The sequence below is a fragment of the Polyodon spathula genome, chromosome 1 (assembly GCF_017654505.1).
Source record: "Polyodon spathula isolate WHYD16114869_AA chromosome 1, ASM1765450v1, whole genome shotgun sequence".
Classification (NCBI taxonomy): Eukaryota; Metazoa; Chordata; class Actinopteri; order Acipenseriformes; family Polyodontidae; genus Polyodon; species Polyodon spathula.
Window position 1 is genome coordinate 31,234,195 of NC_054534.1, and position 25,394 is coordinate 31,259,588.

Below are 25,394 nucleotides of genomic sequence, written 5' to 3' on the forward strand. Positions count from 1 at the left end.
TTCCTAAAGTTTAAGCTGTTCCTCGTTTGTGTAAGGTGAGAGAGCACCGTAAACACTCGCTGCATAGTCAAAAGACAAAAACATTTTTAAAAAGTTTCTGTATTTACTTGTCCATGCAGATTTAATATATAGCTAAATGTACTGTATACATGTTTTACATAACGCCTTCAAGTTTTTAAAGTGTATGTACACTGTTGCCAAGTATTCTCTGAATATGATAATACAGTACTATTCTAAACAAAACAAATTTATATAATGTCCCAATGGTGGTTAAGATTAGGAGCCAGAAAATTCTAGTGTAAATTCCCAAGTTGGAAGACTTTGTAGTTCACAACCCTGTGGCAGTAAGTCTACCTCTTTCTGCATCAATCCCACAAAACTTTAAAACTCTGCACAGACTTCAATTAAACTTCTTTGTTTTTTGTTCACCTAGCACTCCTGTGCAAATATTTCATCCACAGCGTCAAGTGACCTGATGCAAGATTGCAAAGCATTTTTTAAAACTTTTTTTGACTAAGTTTTTCAAAGTAGTGATAACACTTACTATGTGTGTTTTACAATGTTTCATTGGTTAGAAGAATTGTATTAATAATGTTGACCTTTTTTTTTTTTTTTTCTCCCTGTTTCAGGTTGCATGGTAGGCTGGACTTGATGCATGACACTTGCATGACTCCATTCAATGTCTTTGTGGATTTGTCAGTGAACTGATGCAGACATGGCTCAAACAGTGCAGGTTAATGGCAGTGTTTCAGGTAATTTTAATGTGCTTTTCTAATGCTTTTTTAAAAAAAAATACAATCTGGCTGGCTTTCTCAAACTAATTTAGAAATAACTTTTGAAAAATGTCGACTGTTTAAAAATATATACTATGCTTTTATTTTTATAACAACTCCTTTGCTTTTAATGTATAATAACTCTCTGGTTAGTTAGATGGAGGGGAGAAATGGGATGGGGTAGAAGAGTAAGCTGTCTTTTGAAGTTTCCTATCTATAAATAAGCTAATAATAAAACCTACAATGGCTCAAAATTCTATGCTGTCCCTGCTTGAGTAACGTCTAGACAGAGCATGTATAAATAAATGTCCTGAATATTTAAATTTTTTGTTTTTGTTAAATTTTACTGACCATTTAAAATAGGGCAGAAACTATATGTAACAGGCAGTGTTGTGTGATGCACTGATGTTACGGATTCTGTCCCCCACCTCTGAGATGAGATGAAGCTGTATAACCACAAATGCAGGTAAGCCTGGCTCTCTTGCATGGTGTGCAGGTTCAACGGTTCACACCCAGACTCTGCCTGGTTAAATATAGCATTCACCTTTTAATTTCTATAAGAAGGATGGGCAGAACAGTGGGTGCCTCGGGCCTTTTTATGGGCAGATGAACAGTGTCATGTTAGGAGTGCCCTGCAAAACACTCTCAAGTGGCTCAGTTTGGATCATTGTTTCCTTGGTGCAGAGAATACAAGCTTACGTGCAAACAGTAAGAGTATCCGCTGCAGGCAAAGATTGTATCGCCCAGAGAAAGCAACCTTTCTCGCATCAAGGCACATGAGAACCAGATTGAGCTGCACTGATGGGTATGGCATTAGTGGAACTGTTCTGTAGGGTGACGATTCTACACGTTAGATCATGCAAAGTGTCCATAAATAAACACCTACTTATTGGGGACGGCTCTTTCTTGATATTGACATTTGTTACAAGAAGTCATGCCGTATTTCCAACTTCTTCACAATACTGATGCCCGACATCTTGATAAATCTTGATTTTAATTAAACCAGGCATTGGCATTAGAATGATAAAATATTCCTCGTGCAGTGGATGGCAACGTGCTGTTACTATTCAACAGACCATCACTCCCGTTAAACACTTCTGGGGTCGATGAATCTCAGGACTGCACCATCACCCCCTGAGAATTATTCCTCTTCCAATCGGAAGATGGTGCGGTTCTAGTGCAAACCTGCATATTGGGGACATAAAGGAATGTTTTGGTCTGCTTTTGGTAACAGTGTCCCTCTTGTCCTCTGCAGAATGGAGCACTTCATCCAGACAATGCATTACAAAATCAAAGTGGTTTACACAGTAGTTTTTTGACATTCTATCTTTTTGTAAATTTTACAACAGCATGATTTTGTCTTTACTGTATTTTGACTCAGAACAGTAACAGGACCCATAAATATTGATTTGAGCTGCAGCTTAAAGATTATAAACATTTTTGTCTTTCACAAAAACACAGTGAAATCAGGGAATACATTCAAAAGCAGTGTTAAATAAAATGTTTTTTGACAAGGAGATGGCTTAGGTTTGTGACAGTATCCCAAAACAGACTATTTTTTTTCACTGAAACCTCCATTCGTCTTGCTTTCCAGAAATATTACTGGTTTGAACAGTTAGTTTATTAGAAGGCAGTAAATTGTAAATGGACTCCTACATACCTTGAAGACAACTGCACCCTGTTTTCTGTGCTTCTACTGAAGGTTGCTCGGCAACCTAAGCTGTGAGGCAGATTGAGCCAGGTAATATTTGTGTGTTCAATTGAGGGACACTGGGATCATTCAGTAGTATATGGTTTCTTTTGGCCAGTCAGCATATCCAGTTTTACTGAACACATTAATTTAACCATACAGCTCAGTTAGGCCCTACTACAGTGTAAAACATGGTCCAGTTTGGGATTTTGGTGTGCTTCTAATTTAAATACATTGGGTGTACAACTGAGGTATAGAACTGTATAATGTTCTACACAAATACTTGGAGTGACAGTGTGTATGTGTGTGTATATATATATATATATATATATATATATATATATATATATATATATATATATATATATATATATATATATATATATATATATAAAAATTAATGCTGGGACAAATACCTGAATGTTTGAACAAATATTTTTTGTCATGTATTCGGATACAAAAATCAGGTGTTCGGATTTGTTAAATTACAAAAATAGTTACGCGACAGTTTATAAAATGGCAAATGAAGAAAAAAAAAACTGATTATGCGCACGCACTCATGGCATTTGGATCAACAAATACTTTGTGCTGCTATAGATCTCATGGGACAGAAAAATGGCAAGCACGTCATTCTGAAATGCCTTGCTTAAACAGTGCCCTGGAAGTGTTATGTAGTAATTTTTATATAGATATATAAATAATTTATATAGATAATTTTTATGTATAATGTTACATTTTTTGTTGCAACTTTATGTGGAATGTAATGAATGAGAACCAAAATGGTGAGTTTTTTTCCCCCCTTTCGTTTTACATTGCCATTTCCACATTTTGTTATATTTCATGTGTTTTAAAGTTAAATTTCAATTTATTTGCTTGCTTGTTGACCTATTTTTTGTCAAACCCATCATGGAGGCATGTATTGTCATTCAGACCAGCAAAACTTAAATCCATGTAGCTTTTCCAATAGAGTAGCCTGTTCTAAATAGATGAGAAATAATCCTGTTTATACAGAGGAATGCATCACAGCCAATAAAAAGGGATTGCTTTTAGATTAATGTGTATAAGCAAACTCTTATGATCCTTCCACTAAAGTATTTTCACAGTATGACACAAAAAATTCCAGTTGCACTTCTGTATCCTTTGCAAACAAGGTTGGCTCACATTCCCCCCACCCTACCCACAGCACTGTTGATCAGATCACTAGTGTGATTTTCTTTTAGATTCCAAGCTGCAAGTGAGAGGAGTGTTACTTAATCTGAGTCTAATCTAACTATTTTTGAATTTCTTGGTGTTTATTACATAATCTAGCATTTCTCAATCTATGGGTATTGAACCAAAAGGGGGTCGCAAGGCTATTGTAGGGGGGGGTCGCGTGATCACAAAAAATACTGACATAACCTTAAGATTAGGGCTTCTGATTTTAACCGATAAAACACCCAGTATAAAAATGGTTACTCAATTCACGTAAACTTCACTCCTTTCCCATTTACTACAGTACAAAAAAATTAAAACAAAACCACCTTTTCCAGTGCAGATGGGCAATGTCCCTCTTTCCTGATTTGTATCTATCATTGATTTGTTCTGAATATTTTAAACCCGCCCAACTACTGAGTGACAGCACATTCTACATTTCTATTGGAGATTCCACTTGCGAGGTTTAAAATGATATTACAAGTATAGCAGAAGGCTTGTTCTCAGGATTTAAAGCTATGTTAGTTTAGATAGTAAGAATTTCAAACGGAATTGAAAATAGTGGCGAAATGTAAAAAGAAAATGACTAGACACACAAAAATACCAGAAGAATGTGCCCGTGACAGTATGGATTTTGTTGCGGAAGACGGCAAAGGAAAGAAGGTACAACTAAATGTGCAAGTGTTGTCTGTCGAGTTACTATTATGACAGAAAAAAATGGACAAGCATTTTGGAAAGTAACCGAAAACAACAATTTCAAACAGTATCCAAACGAAAGCTCCAAAAAAATAAATATTTACATAAAACTAAATAGATCAAAATAAACACCGGTAGTGATGGTGTTTTTTCATGGCACACATTGGACCCCTTGCTAAAAATGGAGCAACGTTTGAATGCCACAGGATATCTGAACATCATTGCCAATCAGGTGCATCCCTTCATGGCAGCAGTGAATCCATCTGCTAATGGATTTTTTCATCCGGATAATGCCCCATGCCACAAGGCTAGGATTGTCCGGGAATGGTTCCACGAACATGGCAGTGAATTCAGCTTACTGCAGTGGCCTGCCCAATCACCAGATCTCAATCCAATTGGGCATCTGTGGGATGAGATGGAACGAGCTATTCGGAGTAGAGATCCACTACCAGCCAACTTGACACTGTGGGAGGCATTGGAGTCAATGTGGGCCAGCACCCCTGTGGAACGCTTTCGACACCCTGTAGAGTTCTAGCCCCGACAAATTGAGGCTGTTCTGAGGGCAGAGGGGGGTGCAACTCAATATTAGGAGATCCAGGGGGTAGTGTGTCTCACAATAGAATGTGTTCCTCATGTGTCTGTACACTCCTCTCATCCACTCTCTCTCTCTCTGTGTGTGTGTGTCTGTCTGTCTGTCTATCTGTCTCTCTCTCTCTCTATCTCTCTATCTATCTATCTATCTATCTATCTATCTATCTATCTATCTATCTATCTATCTATCTATCTATCTATCTATCTATCTATCTATCTATCTATCTATCTATCTGATTTTAAAGCTGGTTTTACTCTGTCCACATCAGGATGTCTGGTTGTTATTTTCCCCTTGAATAGCAAATCTCTTTTCTTCTATGATTTTGTAGTATTTATTGCGGAATGTAAAAGGAAGCTTCATTTTCCCCATTAGGCTTGAAATTGTCTGGCTTTTTATTATGCAAGTCCTAAAACACCTCTGTTTTGATGATTAACTAATCCTGACCAAAACTCCAGCTGAGTTAATTGATTCACTTGAAGTCCAGCAGGCTGGCAGTGCTTTGCAGATTTTGCCAGGAAATTCCAAAGGAGTGTGAAAAATCTTCTACTGCAATCAGGGCCTGCAGATGTGTCTGGGCAGTTAGGCAGAGGCCAGTCTTTTCATGACCTTTAGTTCACTAGAACTGAAAGTATTGTTTGGCTTTGGTAAATCCAGGTCTTGTTTGTTTTTATTATTGTACTGTAAGTTTTTAACTGCCTCTGAGTTTTAAAGTCTACATAGTAGACTCACATAGTAAGCACATTTTATTTTATGGTAGTACAGTTCTGAAAGAAAATACAAGATAAACTATGTACAGAACAGCAGTCCTTCTGAAGTTTGTATAGGTTGTTTTGTTTTTAGTTCAATTGTTATTCCTGTACAAATAAAAACAATGTGCTTACTATGTATGAGAATATTTAGTTTTGGTTTTACCACAATTTAAGTAGTCCCCTAGTTATACTATATATAGCAGTATTAAGATCTATTATTTGCTCAAAATGACATGGTGCTGCAGTTTGTTAGAACATTTTAACGTATAAAATTAAACAGATTCGGTAAACAGATTCTTTTAGCCTGTCTGCATATGCAATGCCTTTTAAACCCGGAATAATTCTGGTTGCTCCTCTTTGCAGTCTTTCTAGAGCAACAATATAATTTTTGTATCGAGGTGACCAGAACTGAACACAATATTCTAGATGAGGTCTTACTAATACATTGTAAAGTCTTAACATTACTTCGCTTGATTTAAATTCAACACTTTTCACAATATATCCAAGCATTTCGTTGGCCTTTTTTATAGTTTCCCCTCATTGTTTAGATGAAGACATTTGAGTCAACATAAACTCCTAAGTCTTTTTCATAGATTCCTTCTTCAATTTCAGTATCTCCCATATGGTATTTATAATGGACATTTTTAGTGCCTGCGTGCAGTACCTCGCACTTTTCTCTATTAAATGTCATTTGCTGTGTCTTCCCAGTTCTGAATGCTGTCTAGGTTATTTTGAATGACCTTTGCTGCTGCAACAGTGTTTTTCCTGTTTTTATGTTGTCTGCAAATTAACAAGTTTGCTTACTATACCAGAATCAAAGTCATTAATGTAGATTAGGTAGAGCAGATGGCCTAATATTGATCCTTGTGGTACTCCACTGGTTACCTTACTCCATTTTGAGGTTTCTCCTCTAATTAATACTTTCTGGTTTCTGCATGTTAACCACTCCCTAATCCATGTGCATGCAATTCCTTAAATCCCTACTGCATTCAGTTTGAGAATTAATCTTATGCAGGATTTTGTGAAAAGCTTTCTGGAAATCATGTCATATGCTTTGCAATTATCCATTGTCGATGTTGCATCCACAAAAAAAAAATCAAGCAAGTTAGTTAAACCCTTTCCTAAAGTTGTCTCCCAAATGTGTTGACTGCTGAAACCTGGAGTTAACGGAGAGGTTCTCTGAGGAATTCTATTTAAATCTGTATACACGGCTTAGTCTTGTATCCTGTGGCAACAACTGGATAGCCACATGTCAGCCTACACTAACCAATATTTCTCCAACAGACTTCAATTGCTCTGTAATTTTAAAGAAAAAGAACAAACATACATGTGACAGCCAAAATGAGTATTGCAGTGGTGTACTTATTTTTTTTCAAACATAGTTTTAGAATGTAGCCTATAGTTTGTGCAGTAATTCTGAGCACACAATTACACTGGCTCATCAAAACATCAGATAATGCAAGTAAATTGAGAGAATGCCTGAATTGGATGCCACTGTTGCGAGAAAGCAGACTTCACAAGGGGCATGGTCGTCTTGGTGACTACAAGGGACTTGGTATTGGGTGACTGCAATCAACACATCCCTTAACACAGAGTCTGTAATGATCAACAAGTCTATTGAGACAATAATTCTGTAATTCTTGCCCAGTTGGTGTGAAAGCATACCTTTTGTGGAAAAGTTCTGCTCTGTCAACTCACATTACTCATAATTGGACCCAAAATGAAATGCTGCAAATGTACAATACAGTCTGTTCATGTTTTATAAAGGCTGTGAAATTAAGGTAACAACTTTTTTTAAAAAGAGCTTCTGTGAAGTAATAAAATTGAATGACCAGAATTGCTGGTTTTTAAAGAACTGACAGGTTCAGATAAGGTTTTCATTTTTGTTGAAATTGTGGAATACAGAAAAAAGTAAAATATTAAACCCCAGTCACTGACCTAGCTAGTGTAAATGTTTGTTTTAGCTTTGTGTCTTCTGCAGTACAGAAACATCATGTGCTGCTGTGACTGCCAGCCAGACTAGATGTTCCTGCAGAGATTCACTGTGTTTTTAAAAGACTAAGGATGGCAGAGGGTTACTTTTAAACTACACATATAACTCATGTGATAGGTGTTTTTTTGTTTTTTTAAAACAATTTCAGTATTGAAAGATCAGCTGCCTGCAACCGCACTGATTTTTGTATTTCATCCTTTTTTCTGAGTGTTTTTCTCCAGGACTGGTTTAATTCCATACAAGTCCAAAATATAAGCTAAAAACACAAAAAAATGAAAAAATAAAAAAAATTAGTCAGTGGGTATATATCTAGCATAATACAGTATTATTATTATTATTATTATTATTTGGTCAAGGGTTAAGTGTAATAGAATCGGTTCTGCCGCACTCCGCATAACAACTTTCAGTGTCTTGCTTTGATCCCATGGCTTGTGATTGCAGGATGATTAGACACTTCATAAGGAGACTGCCTAGTACATATTTTTTAATTGCACTGTTTTCAGTTGTACATTTCTGTAATGGGCAATTCCTCCCTTTTTTTTTTTGTCCTATTTGTAATTGTCATTTAAATGCGTTCTTTCCAATCCCAAGTTTGGTTGTACTGATATTGCCAGCTATTATACGGCACCTCCCAGCACCACAGTAAATTTACAGGTGTAATGATACAAAGCTGACAAACTTGATTTAATTTTCTATTGTAAGCTAAGTGCTCATCAAAGTGTGCGTAAACCAGCTTTCATATGACAATTGGTTAATTTTGGTCTAAGTTCTAAACCTGGTTGGTGGGTATGTACTGACAGCCTTCCAGTGTGCCATGATTTATACTTCCAGTTCTACAGTACAGCTGGATTCCATTTCTCATAATGGTGCAGCCTGATACCAGAAAACACTGACCCATTGAATGACATCTTTGGGACATGCCTATTGTGAAACTACATGCCAGTCACCATGTAAAACAAATGTTTGCTTGTTATGATAAAAACACAGCTGTATGAAAGTGTTACATAGCCATGCATTTTATTTGTGTTGGATGCACAGAGATTTAATTTGAACATGAACTTGTATTTTATGATTTCAGACACATGTACAGTACAAAATGGCTTTTGACACACTAAGAATTGTCTTTTGAAGATATTGCGTTTTCATATTTAATAGTTTATGTATTTATTTTTCTATTTATTTATTTATTTTTATTAATACCAACCCCCCAAACAACAATCGAACTGCATCATTTCTACTGAATGCCTACACTTGAGCTACAGGCAGTTGTTTTGGGGCAATGCATTACTTTATATATTGTATGTATATATAAAAATTTTGTAAGACCAATCAAATCTGTAACATTTGTAGTGCACATAATTTGAATTGCTAAAGCTTTCTGTACTGTATGGTAATCATGTAGCTTGCTTTTTATGTTACTTTATGAAAAACATTATCCATTGGACATTTTTTTTTTCTTGAATTCAACAATGTTACAATTGTTAAGTGTTTTTACAAAAATGTAAAAAAAAAAAAAAAAAAAAAAAAAAAAATATATATATATATATATATATATATATATATAATATAAAGGATTACACAATTTTAAGAGCCTCATTATAGGAAAGTAATAATTTGAAAAGGGCAAGTTTAGACACGGTTCCATTCGGGTAGGAGAAGGAGCTGGCTGAAAGAATCCTGTGATTGGTGGAGGCACACAGCCTATGATCAACGGAGCTGCTCTTGGTTAAGTTTACACTAATAGTGGATTTTTCCCTTATGGGGTGAAGAATGAGAAAGCACAGGCAGAGTTTGATAGCAGCTTCTTTTCATTAGATGAAGCCAGTGTGGCAATCACTAAAATCTGATGGCCAGTGTTATTAGCAGCAAGGTAAGTGAGGCTTATTTTAATTTTTTTTTAAATCCTGGGGCTGGGGGCTGAGGTAGTGTGAAGTTCAGGAAGTTCATGAAAGTTTCTTGGTTGCTCTATTTTAAAATGTGTTTGCTTGCAAGTTGTGTGGCGTTGTTGTTTATTTTTTGTTATTGATGGGTAAACTTTCAGAAGCAATTAAGATGAAATTGTACTTTCAGGATACAGTAAATGTTGGAACAACTGTTAACTTGTTTTTGTCTGTTAAGCGAGTGTAGAAGCTTCTAACTCGATACTCGTAGTCATCTTCTCTTTTTAGCTGTGGAATTTATATCCTGTTGCAAACTGGTTGGACTGCATATTTTAAGCATATGCTTTTGGAACGGAGATTTGGAACAAATCTTTTTTTTTCTCTTGTTGTTTTCGGTCTGTTTTCACTGTTAGTTTGAATTATGAACTGTCACAGGAAGAACTATTTTTGCAAGTTTGTTTACCCTTCTGCGCCCCCCCCCCCCACTGTTACAGTAGATCAAAATACTGCATGTTAAATATTTAATTGATTTATTATTGGTTTTGTTGTATTTGAATGTAATTATTGAGTTCATAACACACGTGATCTGCATTCACTTATATTTTTTATCTTTCTTTTGGATTAACACACAAAAAAAATCACAGCATCACAATATAGTTTAGGAAGGCTCAAACACATTGCAGATTTACCATGATACCTACAAAACCTACCAGAAGGATGTATTTTACTTTTTGGGGGGAAATAATTAATCAAATAGAAATTAAATCATTGTTTATTTGTGTGTTTTTGTTCAGAATATTTAAGTGGCTGATGTTCTATTACTTTTGATAAACAAACTTTAGGTTATGTAACAGTGATGTACTCATTTTGTTGTGTTTTTCCCCCACAGAAAAAGAGGGAGGTCTAAATGTGGAAGATGACAAGGACTCACCAGCCCCCTACTTTTTGGAAACTCCTTATGGTTATCAGCTAGACCTGGACTTTCTGAAGTATGTGGATGATATTGAAAGGGGCAACACCATCAAGAAGTTAAACATCCAGAAAAAGCCTAAAGTGGCAAAATCTGTGACCACACCCAGGAGTGGTGGTGGGCAGACCTGTGAATGGACATCGACCGAGTCGTTGTCGTCTTCATCAAACAGCGATGACTGTAGGCAGTCCCCATCTTTCCTTGCCACTAGAAGCCAACCAACTCTTCCTCCGGTGAGGGCAGCTGCTTTACTTGAGGCCTCCCCAGCCTTTCTGAGTGTCCCTGAGGGCAAGCTTCTGCCACCTCTTTCCCCGAGGCTGCCCAGACACAACTTTCTTGTGGAAAAAACCTTGATGGAGACACGAAGACGGTTGGAACAAGAGAGACTGCTAATGCAGGCCCCTGCCAACGAGACCCGCAGGCCTAGGCTTGCCAGTTTGGGGGGAGTGGGATCGACTAGTTATCTTTCTTCATTTGCCGGACCCAGTGGGCACAATCAGATCTCCCCAAATCCCCAGCAGCACCTTAACAATGGACATCAAGCCAATGGAGAATTCAATCCATACTTTACCTCCTCCATAGGAAGCTCTATCCGTCACAGCCCAATGAGTTCAGGAATGACTACCCCAGTCACCAACGTTAGCCCCACACACTTACAGCACATCCGGGAGCAGATGGTGGTGGCATTGAAGCGGCTGAAGGAGCTCGAGGAGCAGGTCAAGACTATCCCAATTCTGCAAGTAAAAATCTCAGTGCTGCAAGAGGAGAAGAGACAGCTAACCCAGCAGATGAAAAACCACAAACCATCCAATCAGAGTACTGGCTGTGCTTTCAGAAAAAGGTCCTACAGTGTTGGGAATGCTGATCACTTTGAACAGCTCTCCCAAACTAGAAAGGGAGGGGAGCTACATATTGATTCTGAGGATGAAATGGAAAGTCTAGGGCAGAGCTCTCAAAGAATAGAAGAGTTCAGGCAGCTCGCAGCTGAAATGGAGGCTTTGGAGAAAAAGATCCAGAACAATAGCTATGATCTACAACCTGGCTTATCTCGAAATGTGGGGCAGCAACGGCGTGTGAAAGAACACCGATCTGTTGCTGTTGGGGCTGATCAAAACATGAATGACATTGTGATTTATCGGAAGTCATCTAGACAGTGTCAGGAGGTAGCAGTGGGGACTGAGACTGAGACGAGGAGTGCTGGTGTTGGTGTAACAGAGGCTTTGCTGGGCATGACAACAGAAGCAGAGACAGAAATTGAGATGCAGAATCAGACCATTGATGCACTGAAAGACAAAATTTACAGGTTGGAGGTGCAGTTGAAAGAAACAACCCATGAAATGGAAATGAGGAAGTTGAAAATGGAGCTTCAGGCAGCGGGATCAAGAAAGAAAGCTGATAAGGGGTCAATGGCTCGACCAGTGGTTTGCAGCACCTCTGTAGAAGCATCGGTGCAGATGCAAAGCCAAGCGGTGGGAAATCACATTGATTTCGCCGATTCTTGTGTCGGCAGAGATTTGCAGACGTCTACTATTGGATTTACCTGCCGACCAGAAATCCAGAATGTCGCTGTGGGCCCAGAAATACCAATGAACCGATGGATTGTCCGAGAAAGGGTGGAGACTCAGGATCAGTGTACCGGGCAGCAGGTTGTAGTGTGTAGCAAGAATGTGGGAGTGGAATTGAGTGTTTGTGAAACTGGTGTGAATACAGAAGAAACTGTGGATAGTTTAGCCCTTTGCAAAACTAAGCTTGAACAAGCTAAAGAGTTTAGGTCAATAGGATGTGGGGAATGTTCAGTGGATGTGATAGTTTGCCCTATAAAAGAGCTTGTGTCTCTAGGCACAAATACAGATTTTGTAAAGAGAGTGGAGTTAGGTGTCATGGCCATACCTCAGACATCTTCTCAACACACAGATACATTAACAGATTCCATTAGCAGGTTTACCAACACAGAAACAGCAACTTTCGTGAATTCCAGCACAAATACCGTGTTAAGCACTTACGATAAGCAGACAAGTACAGTACCAACTGAGACTAGAACTGTTGCTGTGGGAGATGGTAGAGTGAAAGATGTTCATTCTGTTAAAATTCGCTCCATTGGGGTGGGAACCTTGGTCAGTGGTGATGCTATTTTGGAAAAGCCATATGGAATGAAGACCAAAGATTTTGGTGTAGGGCAGGTTAGTGTCAATGAAAACTTTTTGGTTGGTCTGAAAACGCGCAACATTGCCTGTGGACCCTCAACTCGGGCACTTTCACCTGCCCACACCAGGAGTGTCACATTGGGTAACGAGGTTGCTCCTGTAACAGGACAGGTGCAGCCGTCTGAACCGGAAATAGCCTTTGGTTTGGACCACTATATTGAGCGGGTACAGAAACTTTTGCAAGAGCAGCAGATGCTTCTGGCTGAGAACTATAGTGAACTTGAAGATACATTCGGGCAGCCTCATTCCCAGATTGGTTCCCTCAACTGCCAGCTAATTAACACATTATCATCTATAAACACAGTTATGAAATGTGCAAGCACTGAGGAATTAAGAAGCTTGGACATCTTGAAGCGTTGCCCTGATACTACAAGTGCCATAACAGGTGAGGTGACATTTTCTTAAACAAATGTCATATGCATAATTGTTTCAAAGCTGTTTTTACATATACTTTTAAATTAGCACTTCATGGTTAATTATGATTCCTTCAAAATTAATGGAGAAATTTGGTTGTCTAGACTTTTTAACCTAAATGTTAGTGTGGTGTATGTTATGTTCTCTCTAGGGTTTCCTAATGGTTCTTCTCATTACAAACCTACTTGGCATTACATCACTCCTGAAGGATCCTTACTGTCAAGATAGGGGAGAGCTGCTAGGGCAAAGAAATGTATATCTTAATGTCAATCTACAGTATAATGACTATTTACTTTTTTCAGAAGGAATCTGGTAAAGAGAAACAATTAAACATGATTTAATCTCATGAATTTCACAGAATCTGTAATGGGCTAGAGCATTCATTGATTTTCCCACGAACCACTGCTGTGCTAGCATGTTATTTTTTCAACCAGCTGTAGAGTGCTTTAGATATTTTATGGTATTTTATATACCCCTAAAAACATATTTATAACTGCAACAAACTGCCATTTTAAATTGAATTTTCTTTTTTTTAGTATCCAAAACAAACAGCCTCTTGCCAGTGCTATATTTTTACTGTGTTGTTCGTACCACTCTGTTGGAAACATAAAGGAGTAAATATTTAGTCTAAAGAAGTACCTGATAGGATTTGACAGTTCTCTGACCCTGAAAAATGCACTGGGGCTTTGGAAACTTACCAACAGTTACCTAATTTTTTTTTTTATACCAGAAGCTTGGACTTTAAATGAAAAATGTTTGGCTGCTACTAAACGATAAATGATGCTGAATTGTAAACCGTAATGAAGCTCAATCCTCCCCCATCTATGTTTTTGTGCATTAACCCAAACATAGTATTCAAATGCATTGGGGGCAGTAGTTGCTAGTACAAGGTAATAAAATGGATTTTAAAACCCTAGTTCTCACACTTTTTTTTTTTTTTTTTTTTTTTTTTTTTTTTTAACACATACTGTTGTAGGGTCTTTTAATGACCTATGGGGCTAGAGTCTTGCTGCCTTTTCATCAAGTACTGTGTGGAAGGACACATATTTAAGAGTTATTCCTGGTGTTTTCTAAATCATCTGAAAATACTTTTGTGGGAGAACTACAGTACAATGTGAAGGGGTGATTTGAGAAGATAGAATCTGGTAATTAACATGGTTCCTTGATCTCTTGAAGTAGCCCATGTGGGAAGATGAAGGACTGTTTAATTGCAGTAGATTTCTGACATTACCCTTGGCTTCTCTCATAAAGCTTCCGCATTCAGTTAGTCAGACACGAAACATGTGCATTTTCTTTGTATTCTTGGACTTAATTTTATTTATTTATTTTTTTACCATCTATGATCAGGTTGAGAGTATAGCAATGGTTGTACTGTATTCCAAAATTACAAAAATAGGTTTTATGATAGCTACAGTCTAAGGAACGTCTTTTTTGGGCTTGCTTCACTTGTGGCTAAATAACTGGAAACATTGATTTACATTTTAAGAATAATGAAAGTTAACACCACCTTTTAATCTGACTGTCAGAAATAGGAAAGTTATACTTTTGTACTTGCATTGGATCAAACTTGGACAGAGAAAAATGTCAACAAGTTGGCACTTTGCAGATTTAACTGCTGTAAATCACACAAATTACATCCTGTAAATTATTAGTAGTTTTGCTTGCCAAATATTTAAGTATTTCCAGATTTGGAATTCAAAGAACTTTTACTAGACCAGCTAGCAGCAGAGACGCTTAACGGTTTCCTTCCTTTTTTAATGTTGTTTTCAGGTAGTAAGGGACTTCTGAAAACAAATATTTAACAAAATGCAGAAATATACAGAAACTGTACTAAAACAAATGATGTTAAATATTTATTTTATTGTTTAGATTTGTACAAATAAGGTCCTAAGTTATTTTTTTCAGTGTTTGGTACAGTAGATATATTCAAGCAAATTTAAAGAAAAACCTTTATCACAGTTGGGCATCCATGGAAGCTAGAGTATAATCTTAAGTAGAATACAAAGCCAGTGTAATGTTGCAATACGATCTTAACTTTCACCAAGTACAGCAGCAATCTTTTTTTTATTCTGAGTAATTAACCATTCCTGATAAAGGCATGCAGATATCCTTGTTTGAAGGCAGACGCCTTCCAAAAACAGCTTAACCCATTTAATACTGAAGGATGAAGCAGTACTATGAAAGACAAGGTTTAAAATGTTGAATACATATTTGATGAAGTATATCCCCTCATTTAGAACAGAATGGTGAGTGGGTTAAGCATTTTGTATAGAGAACTGCATTGAATAAGAGCAGCTGAAATCTGGTCTGAACTCTGCCATAGCAAATGAGTGTGTATATCTCAATGTAGCATTTTGTGTCTGACAGATACCAATCAGTCTTTGCTCAGCAGCACTACCAACACATATGTGTCTTCCATGACGCAGTCGGTCATTCTCGAACAGAAGGTCGAGGCCACACAAGTGGAGCAAGTTACATCTGTGTCTACAGTGAACGAGTTAAACACTGGATCCAAGACCTATACACACCAGGAGAATGTGACATCTCAAATGAATTTGTCGGATCAGCAAATTACTTTTGCTTTGCATGGTAATTGTTTAGTTTTCTGTTTTGTAATATGTTTTATATATAATATACTTTTTTTTTTTTTTTTTTAAATGTGCTCCATTCAGGGCTCTTGGATAAAATCAGTAGTAATGTGTTATGGTTGTTCAGTGCACCCTGCATATTCATTAGCTAATCGTTAAAGCACAGCTCAGTGTTCTCTGTGTAAACATGACATTGTCATTTCCTCCACCAAGGGTGAATCGCAGTAATATAATGGTTGTATTCAAACAAGCTGGGCACTGTGCGTCAACAGGTCCTGCTGGTATGAAGTAACAGTGGAGGCTGTGGTTGAGGTTGGTTTTTGTCACGCTGTTTGGCCTGGATTGAATAGAATACTGTTTATTCAGGGCAATACAGCTTTGGGACAGTTGCATTTACTTTACTTTGAAGAGTGATAAATTTTGGAAGAGCTTTTGTAAAATGCTTCCAGTACTATAAAGGAACGTAATGAATATTTAAGTAAAAAAGTATATTTAATGACAGCGCTTTTCTTCAGTGAGTTTAATAAGGTAAAAGTGGAAGTGTTTACAAAAGAACGGCCTGTGTGGACCAAGCGGAAGACTTTAATCATAAGAAAAATAAACAAAGAGGAAATCTGGGCAGTGCCACTTCCTTTCCGCCCACACTCTTTGTAGGTTGACAGACTCATTCTGTATCCAAGTTACCACTGCATAGTTTTAGTTTGCCAGAGATTTTAAAAACAGATTATTTCTTCCAGTAATTAACCAACACTTTTTTAAAATTTTTAAATATTTTTGAGTAGAAATAAAAAGCTAGGGAAAGTTTAAGACAAGCTCTTGTTTGGGCTAAAGTGAAAACCTCTTAGCGTCATTTGAAGTTTGCAGAAACAAATAATATTTGGATTGTTGTGAAACTCAGCTTGTATTGTGCATTTACTGCCCTTAAGATTTGCTAAGATCATAATTGTGAGCCATGTTAAAATGTAGCAATGTACCTGATTCATCAGCTTCTAACAATGCCTTGTGTTGTGTACTGGCACAAAAGTGCAGCCTCCTTTTCAGCCCAGGGTCATCGATTTGCTCAATGATGTAGCGAGATATCCTTCCATTTAAGCAGCATTGTTATAGTGTACATTTCAATTCCAGTCCAATATATATCTTAATATAAATATCATTACAGGGAAGTCTTGTAGTCCGAATACTCTGAAGTCTATTATGAAGAAGAAAGATGGCAGACAAGACTCAAATGGCACAAAGAAGAACTTGCAGTTTGTAGGTGTAAATGGAGGGTAAGTTTTAAAAGTGTAACAGGGCAGAAAATACATTGAAATGTCCATAAAAAAACAACAACACCCCCCCCCCCCCCCCCCCACCTTGCATTAGTGTATGAATTATGTACATCCTAAAGGAATTGTGTAGTAATGTCGATGATAAGCATTGGTGGGGGGTGGGGGTGGGGGGTGAATAAACTGCAAGAAAAAACTGCTACAATTTGTAACAGCTGTTTATAGCTGGCTAATGGCAACAGTCAAACAATCTCTCCGTGGGGCAGCTTTGTAGCGCTTTAAGAATGATAATTGATTGTAGATGGATTCATGCTTTGTAACAAATGTTCACAATTGGTTTTCAATGTGTTTTTCAAGTTCTGTTTACACTTTGAAAAGGAAATGCCTCTCTAGATACCTGACCTTAGAAGTAGAGCTTTGATGTGCTCAACTATCCACCCTGACATGACCACTCATTTTGTTTTGTTGACCAGGTATGAGACCACATCAAGTGACGACTCAAGTTCAGAGGAAAGCAGCTCGTCTGAGTCGGAGGATGAGTGTGAAAGGAATGAGTATTTGAATGAAGGGGTGGCTGGGAGAGCTGAGGAGTTTTGCAATGAAGGTGCGATGAAAGTCAAAGGAGAGGCTGAAGAGGGAGATGCTGAGAAGGTGGAGATTAGAGAGAGGTAGTTGGAAATGTTTCTAAAAATGGAAATATTAATCTCTTCGTAACTTAAGGGCCCTAGAAGACAAAGTACCCATGCCTGTATTTGTAATGTACACTTAAAGGAACAGAGTTACTCAGCGTTTGTGTGTGTGTGTAATTATATATATAATATACACACCACAGTCATCAATATATTCCCAGTATGTCCTATCACATACATACAAAGCTATTAGTTACCTCAGCAATGTGCAGCACAGTAATGGCGGTATTTTCTTTACCTCAGGTATGAGCTGAGTGAGAAGATGTTGTCAGCATGTAACGTGTTGAAAAATCACCTGAATGACTCCAAGGTTTTGACTAACAAAGATGTGGTAAGCAAAATCCTCTTCTACTTGCTCACTCACTCGCATACAAACACAAGTCCTCATTTTTTAGGCTGTTGTATAATTAAACCTAATTCAAGATCTATATTTGAAACTTGATTCCTGAGTTATAAAATAAACACAACCCTCCCAGGGGTGTATACAGTTTGTGTTTTAGTTTATTATAATTAGGAACAAATGGCAATTCCATTTCCCATTTTAAATTATCCCCACTGTAGCTCTATCCCTTGTCACCATGGCATGTCCACTCTAAACCAGGTTTACAAGGCCAACAATGATTGTTTTTTAATGAAAGCTGTATTTTTTTTTTTTTTTTTTTTTTTTAATTTCCTCAGACCGCTTTTGTACTATGTTGTGAAGTTCTACAGTTGATCTTAAAAAAAAAAAAAAAAAAAAAGACTTTGAACAAGTTGTTTCAGTTTTCATAAAAACAAAAACGCACAGTAAGCTATAACACCCCCTTTACTTCCTGGCCACATTATGTCTTTTATTAATCAAATTTGTGTCAATGCTGCATTGGGCTGATTCGGTATTTCAGTAGTTAATTGAATCTGCAAAAGGCTGCATCACTGGCAAACCTCACCCAATTGAAGTGTAGCATGGGGCCAGGGTTGGGATTAATTCCTTTTTTTTTTTCAATTGCTATTCCATTTCCAATTTTTTTTTTTTTTTTTTTCAAATCAATTCCTAATTCCCAATTCTAATTCACTGGCAAACCTAAGAAAATAGATTTAAAAAAAAAAAATCCTGGCGTTAATATTCCTATGCACCAGAAGGTGAACAATGAAAAAGAGAAAAAAAAAAAAAGCTATGTATACAACTATGTATATATAAACAGAGATCGCGTGGCCTATAAACTACCATTACTGCTAGAAACTGATCTGTAAACAGTGGTATTTATATATTTTTGTACCATGACCTGTTTTAGATTATGTAAAATAGTTTGCTGCTATTTCACCAGAGAGCTTGTCTGAACACGATTCAGCACGAGTGGTTTCGTGTCTCCAGTCAGAAGTCTGCAGTCCCGGCTATGGTGGAAGATTCTCTTTCTGCCTTCAGAGAGGTGTCTGCTGCAGTCCTGCGACACATAGTCAACATGGCAGATGGCAATGGAAACACAGCCCTCCATTACAGTGTGTCTCACTCCAATTTTGATATTGTCAGGTTGCTTTTAGATGCAGGTTTGTCTTTTTTTTTTTATTGAAACTTAAACATTTGGTTACAGTGGATTTATAGCCCTTTCCTCACATTCTGCAGAAAATCTAGAGGTGATTGGCTGGCACTTGCAAAGGGGCTTCCTAACATTGTCATGGCTGATAGCTACGTATGATCTAGTGGGAGTTGCTGGGTTCAAACAACAGTTGGTTATTCCTGACATCGGATGAGTACTGTTTTCATGGCCTGAGTTGACACTTGCCTGCACGCTTGCCACTTACTGTAGCTATGTCAGAATATTCCTAACATAGAAATATTGTAACAGCGACTGACCTAATCCATGCAGTTTAACAGAGCTTCTGTGCAGGCTTGCATTAAGTTGGTGTCTAGTATATGCTGAGCCAAATGTAATGAAGTGCAGGCACTCCTGAGAGAATGGCTCATTGTTTTGTTTCTTGTTCCACAGTGGTATATGCCACTTACATAGCTTAACTACAGATCCATTGTGCACAAGGAGCTTGTTAATTGTTGTCTTACTCATTATGGCACGCTCAGACTCTTCCAATAAAACCCACAAAAAATAAAATTTATATATAAATGCTCTCAACAGTAGATGTCACTTCAAGTGTTCACTGTCCAATAAGTGTTATGTTACCTTCACCTTGACAAGTGCTATTTTCAGACCAAACTGATTGTAATGGTTTCATTGCAGATGTCTGTAACGTAAATCAGCAGAACAAAGCTGGGTATACTCCCATTATGCTTGCTGCTCTTGCAGCAGTGGAGACAGAAAAAGACATGCGGATAGTTGAGGAACTCTTCAGTAAAGGGGATGTGAATGCTAAAGCCAGCCAGGTCTGTATTACATTAGCAAATGCAGTACTGTGTAATAAAACATGGGATTTTGTGACATGTTTCCTGTGGTAGGATTTTAACTTGGTGCATTTTTGGCATTAGTGTCATATGCTCTGCACATGTTGCATTAATCCAGCCAACTGTTCTATGTAATCATGTAACCACCACCACAGTGTGAATGTGTGTAGAGACTGAAAAAAAACATGGAACTGTAGGTCCTTCAGTGAGTTTTAAAACATGAACAAAATAAGTTATCTAATGCCGATTTATAAAGTAAAAAAGGTAGTATTGGTTGAATATTTTCATTTCCACAGCTCAGTTATTTTGAATTTCATACAGTAGTGCTTTTATTGTGTCAAATATCCTATTGTGCCATGTCACTTGAATTAAATGAAGGTGCATTCGGTGTGTATTTGATCAGATGACTGCTGTTTAACCAGAAGACACACGATGGTTCTTCATAACATAACAAATTTGGGAAGAAATAAAAGCACTGCTGCCCCCTGCTTGACACATTTGTGACTTGCAGTTGAAGCAGAATTCCAAACTGGAGTAACACTGAGACCACAGCATTCTTTCAAAACAAGTAGTTTAGTTCAGGAAATTAGGCTTCCCTGTGAGGGGCTTATAGATTGCTGGTGTTACCCTGTCTGCTGGAAAATTAACTGATTATTAGGCTTCCTAGCCAAAGGCTGGGGAGGCCTATTGTTTTTGTTGGGATTATTCTTTTTTTCTTCTTCCAAAAGTTGCTCAAACTCACGAAATTCGGTATGCTGATAGATGCCTATGGGCAAGAGTCGGCAAATTTGTTTGTCACATAGTTTGGCAGCCATATTGGATTTTGAGGAATTAACAACTATGTATAAAAACTACTTGCTGCAAAGTTCTGAAAATTGCTATACATGTTGAGGGGTAGCCCATGATTAACTGTTGTTTATATGAAGCTGATTGATACTGTGGTTTAGCAACTACATTGATTTAATGTCATAAAATTACCATAAAAATATAAAATCATCAAAATTCAAACATCTTCTCTGAAACCGCTTATCCGATTGAAACAAAAATTGGAATAAAACATCTGTCTGGTCATGTTACACTTGTTCAAGTTGCAACTGAAAATCATGGCGGCCACACTGGATGACATAATCTGCATATGCAACTGGCTCTAAAACTGCCTATAACTTCTTATTGACTGCAGATAGGGGCATGGTTGTTATGTAACATGTATAGTAACCCATATATGCCCTATAAAAAAAATGTCATTGCCCGTGACCTCTGCTAAAGGTCAAATTTAAAATTGGCTATAACGTCCTGTTGATTGCAGATGGTTGTTACACAACATGCAGAGTTCTGAAACTCGCTATACATGTTAAGGAATAGTCCAAGATTGAGGCAGTGCATCAGAAGCCGATCTGTTGAGTGGTATGGCAGCCATGTTGCGTAACATCAGTAACAAACAAACATCTCAGAAACCGCTTATTCGAGTGAAGCAAAAATGAGCATACATGATCCAAGTATGATTCTTTTACTCTTGTTCAAGGGAAGTTGCTACAGTAAAAAAACATGGCTGTGAGGGCCAATGAGATTTCAGCATTGATCTTTTTGCACATATTGCAGTGTGTGTGTGTATATATATATATATATATATATATATATATATATATATTATATATATATTATATATAATATATATGTCAGTGGCACAATGCAGTAGACTTATGAAACTTTGTATAATGGTAGAGGACTATGAAGTAATGTCAGTAACGTAATGAAGCCGTTAACAACCAATGCGCTTAAATTGGAAGCCCTAAAGTTGCCGTAAAGAATCTTTGTTTCACCAATTTTAAACAGTTCAGGTATAATATACACAATCAGAATTTGTTATGCTTAAACACTGTTCTGTAATAGACGCAGGGATGTTCTTAAACAAAAACACACATTTAAATGTGTTTAATATAAAAGGAACATTTGAAGGATGTACAATTACAGTGCATTTTTATTTATTTATTTTTTAAGGCTGGCCAAACCGCATTAATGTTAGCAGTGAGCCATGGGCGAATGGATATGGTGAAAGCTCTGTTGGCATGTTCTGCTGATGTCAATATTCAGGATGATGAGGGGTCCACAGCTGTGATGTGCGCCAGTGAACATGGTCATGTGGAGATAGTAAAACTCCTGCTGTCTCAGCCAGGATGTGATGCTACATTGACTGACAGCGTAAGTTACCACCGAAAAGAAAACTGTGTAATATTCCTTTATAGATAATTTTTAAAGCAATATTTACTTAAATGTTTATTTTTTAATCTTTCAGGATGAGAGTACTGCATTATCAATAGCTATGGAAGCTGGACACAAGGACATTGCAGTTCTTCTTTATGCTCATGTAAACTTCTCCAAAGCCCAATCACCAGTGAGTACTGTATATATTGCTCATATGTCATACGATGTTTATCTGGCTTTCCATTTAAAATAACAAAATGACTATCATTAGAAAAGAGCAGTAACACTTTGCATAAAAAAAAAAAAAAAAAAAAATGTACAGAGATTACGTGATTACTGAAAAGTGTGATTAAAATAACTTACAAATCAATCGATATTTATTTTATATAGTGCCTTTCATAGTGGACCACCATCACAAAGCGCTTTACAAGATAGTGAGGAACAATGCATAATACATTAAAATACAAAAATGCATTGAAATACAGGGCATAGTGCATTAAATAGAACCAGTAAAAAATGTATTTACTTTTCTAATGATATTCTAACAGTAACTAGTGCTTTAGCCACCTGGTGGCTAATTGTTGTAACTGCTGTGTTGTTTTAATGTCGTGTAAAGGTTGCTCATAATTTTCTTTTCCTATCTTTTCTTAGGGCACACCGAGGCTTGGAAGGAAAACGTCTCCCAGCCCAACACGAAGAAGCATGTTTGACTAATATTCCAAACTTGTCAACCCCCCACCCCACTCCCCAAGCTGCTATTGGTTCTTGTTAACCTGGACAGATACTGAATGTAGAATAAATTTAATAATGTAAATAAATTAAAAAAATGCCTGAGCTCACCATCTTATTTTAGCAATAAAAAAAGTTATATAATAAAATTACCGGTAGTAATAACAATTAAACTGCAAGAAGTAAATAGCAGTATTCAGAAATGCTGCCTTTGTTTTTTCATTGAACAGTCAGGTCTCTTCCACATTTTAATCTGCCATTAGCATTATGTTGTCTCTATAATCTATGTATTATGTAATCTGCCAGTACAGATTCTGTTATTCTCAAACAAGCCATATTGTCAATGGCATATTTATATTGTTAATCTAGCTTTACATTTTTTTTTCTTGTTTTTTTAGCATTAACCCTCTGACCTCTTTCCTTTTAATTTGAGATAAGACCTCCTTTTAAATCATTTTAGCATAATCCTGGGGAAAGATGAACAGGGAAGGTGAAAGGGTTAAATAAATCAGTGTGACCCATTTGTTTGGTCCAAATTTATTATATAGAAAGATCGCAGAACGAATATCTTGTAACTTTTTATATAAAGATCATTTGTATCTATTTAAAAATGGAGTCTCAGTATTGAATTATGTAACCCAATTAATACAACATTTACATGAAATTAATATTTACTATCAATCTATAGTTTAATTCCTATAAATATTGTATTTGTCATTGTGTATATATGAATATATATTATGGTATTTTTAGTACTACATTTGTAATCATGTAAGCTTGTCTTATGTACATTTAAATCCCAGTAAATTTAAAGGTACTTTAGTTGTGTCCTGTATTTTTAATGTTTGAAGTGCCTTAGACTTGCCATATTTTGGAATAAAAAGGTTTGTGCTAATTTGCTTGCTGTTCTCTCGTGTTCATTTTACACCCCCAGAGCAGGATTTCTGCTCAACAGACCAGCCACATACTGTACATACCCTTAAAAGTAGTGCAGTCTGGCTCTAGCTGGGTTTCTTATCTTCTTCTTGATCATGAAATTAGTTTTGATTTCCTGTCCAAATGGCTACCATCCAAGCTGTATTAAGGGGAGTAATGCATTGACAGGGGTGTGCAATTCGTATCGCCTGATGCCCGGGACAAAAAGATTTGCTGTTATACTTTGCCCATCGGACAAGTAGTTTTTATTTATTTGTTTATTTGTTTTCCCTGTGTTCGTTCTGTTGCTATAAAGACATTTGGGTATATTTCTAGAGAGCCACACAAGTTTCTGCAAACTGAATTGCGGAAGTCTAGCGCCTAAACACAAACAATTTTAAAGTGTTTACATCCCACCCCTATCACTTCTGATTGGCTAGCTGTGGGAAAAGCTGATCTAGTGGTTACAAAAAAAAACCCAGAAATGGCTGATGAGAGCCTCTGACAAAGCACAGAATAATCTTTTAAACTGATGGTATTATTTACGTTTTTTGTAAATTAGCAAATAAGTGCTTAATGCATGAATCTGACATTTAAATGCAGCAATTTACAACAACAAAAAACCACAGTCGCTAAGGTATTAGCAGATTAGAAAAAAAAATTGTGTAATTTATAAAATTATTTGAGTCATGTGGTCAAGCGTATACAGTACTTGTGATGTTTAGAAGCATTTCAAGACACTATTGGTGTTACTAACCTTTTTCCTATTTACCACACGCACACACACACAGTGGCTTGCAAAAGTATTCAGACCCCTGACCAATTCTCTCATATTACTGAATTACAAATCGTACATTGAAATTTTGTTCTGTTTGATATTTTATTTTTAAACACTGAAACTCAGACTCAATTATTGTAAGGTGACATTGGTTTTATGTTGGGAAATATTTCAGTTTTTTATTTTTCTTAAAAATATCTTGCTTGCATAAGTATTCAACCCCTATGCTGTGGAAGCTCCCAGTTTGCACCGATGAAAGAAATTGCCCTAACGAGGACACAATTACCTTAATATTGGCCTCCACCTGTGAACCATTAAAGTTGCTGTCACATTTTCTGGATAAAAACACCACTGTTGAAGGATCATTGGTAAGGCAGTGAATCTGGAGGAAAATGAAGACCAAAGAGCATTCTACAGAAGTTAGAGATAAAGTAATACAAATGCATAGATTAGGGAAAGGGTACAAAATAATATCTAAGTGTTAGGATATCCCAGTGAGCACAGTTGGATCAATAATCAGGAAGTGGAAGCTGCATCACACCACCCAGGCACTGCCAAGAAAAGGCCATCCCTCAAAACTCAGCGCTCAAACAAGGAGACTTGTGAGAGAAGCCAGAGAGAGGCCAACAATTACTTTGAAGGAGCTACAGAGTTCAGTGGCTGGGAGTGGAGTAACGGTGCACCAATCAGCCATATCAAGAGCTC

General features: G+C 37.0%; 1 protein-coding gene across 3 annotated transcripts in view; it reads left to right on the forward strand.

The window, feature by feature from the left end:
• LOC121317246 (KN motif and ankyrin repeat domain-containing protein 1-like) overlaps nt 1-23,891 on the forward strand; it is a 68,012-nt gene extending 44,121 nt beyond the window's left edge. For 2 of the 3 annotated variants that reach the window (XM_041252973.1, XM_041252965.1), the window contains exons 2-12: nt 630-752; nt 10,454-13,123; nt 15,520-15,741; nt 16,900-17,008; nt 17,479-17,673; nt 17,938-18,025; nt 18,999-19,218; nt 19,905-20,047; nt 22,064-22,264; nt 22,359-22,457; nt 22,919-23,891. In XM_041252973.1, the coding sequence (XP_041108907.1) occupies nt 716-752; nt 10,454-13,123; nt 15,520-15,741; nt 16,900-17,008; nt 17,479-17,673; nt 17,938-18,025; nt 18,999-19,218; nt 19,905-20,047; nt 22,064-22,264; nt 22,359-22,457; nt 22,919-22,981 (4,047 nt within the window). In that variant the 5' untranslated portion in view covers nt 630-715 and the 3' untranslated portion in view covers nt 22,982-23,891. The remainder of the gene's footprint in view (nt 1-629; nt 753-10,453; nt 13,124-15,519; nt 15,742-16,899; nt 17,009-17,478; nt 17,674-17,937; nt 18,026-18,998; nt 19,219-19,904; nt 20,048-22,063; nt 22,265-22,358; nt 22,458-22,918) is intronic. The other variant, XM_041252983.1, reaches the window with a different exon arrangement.
• The last annotated feature ends 1,503 nt before the right edge of the window (nt 23,892-25,394 follow it).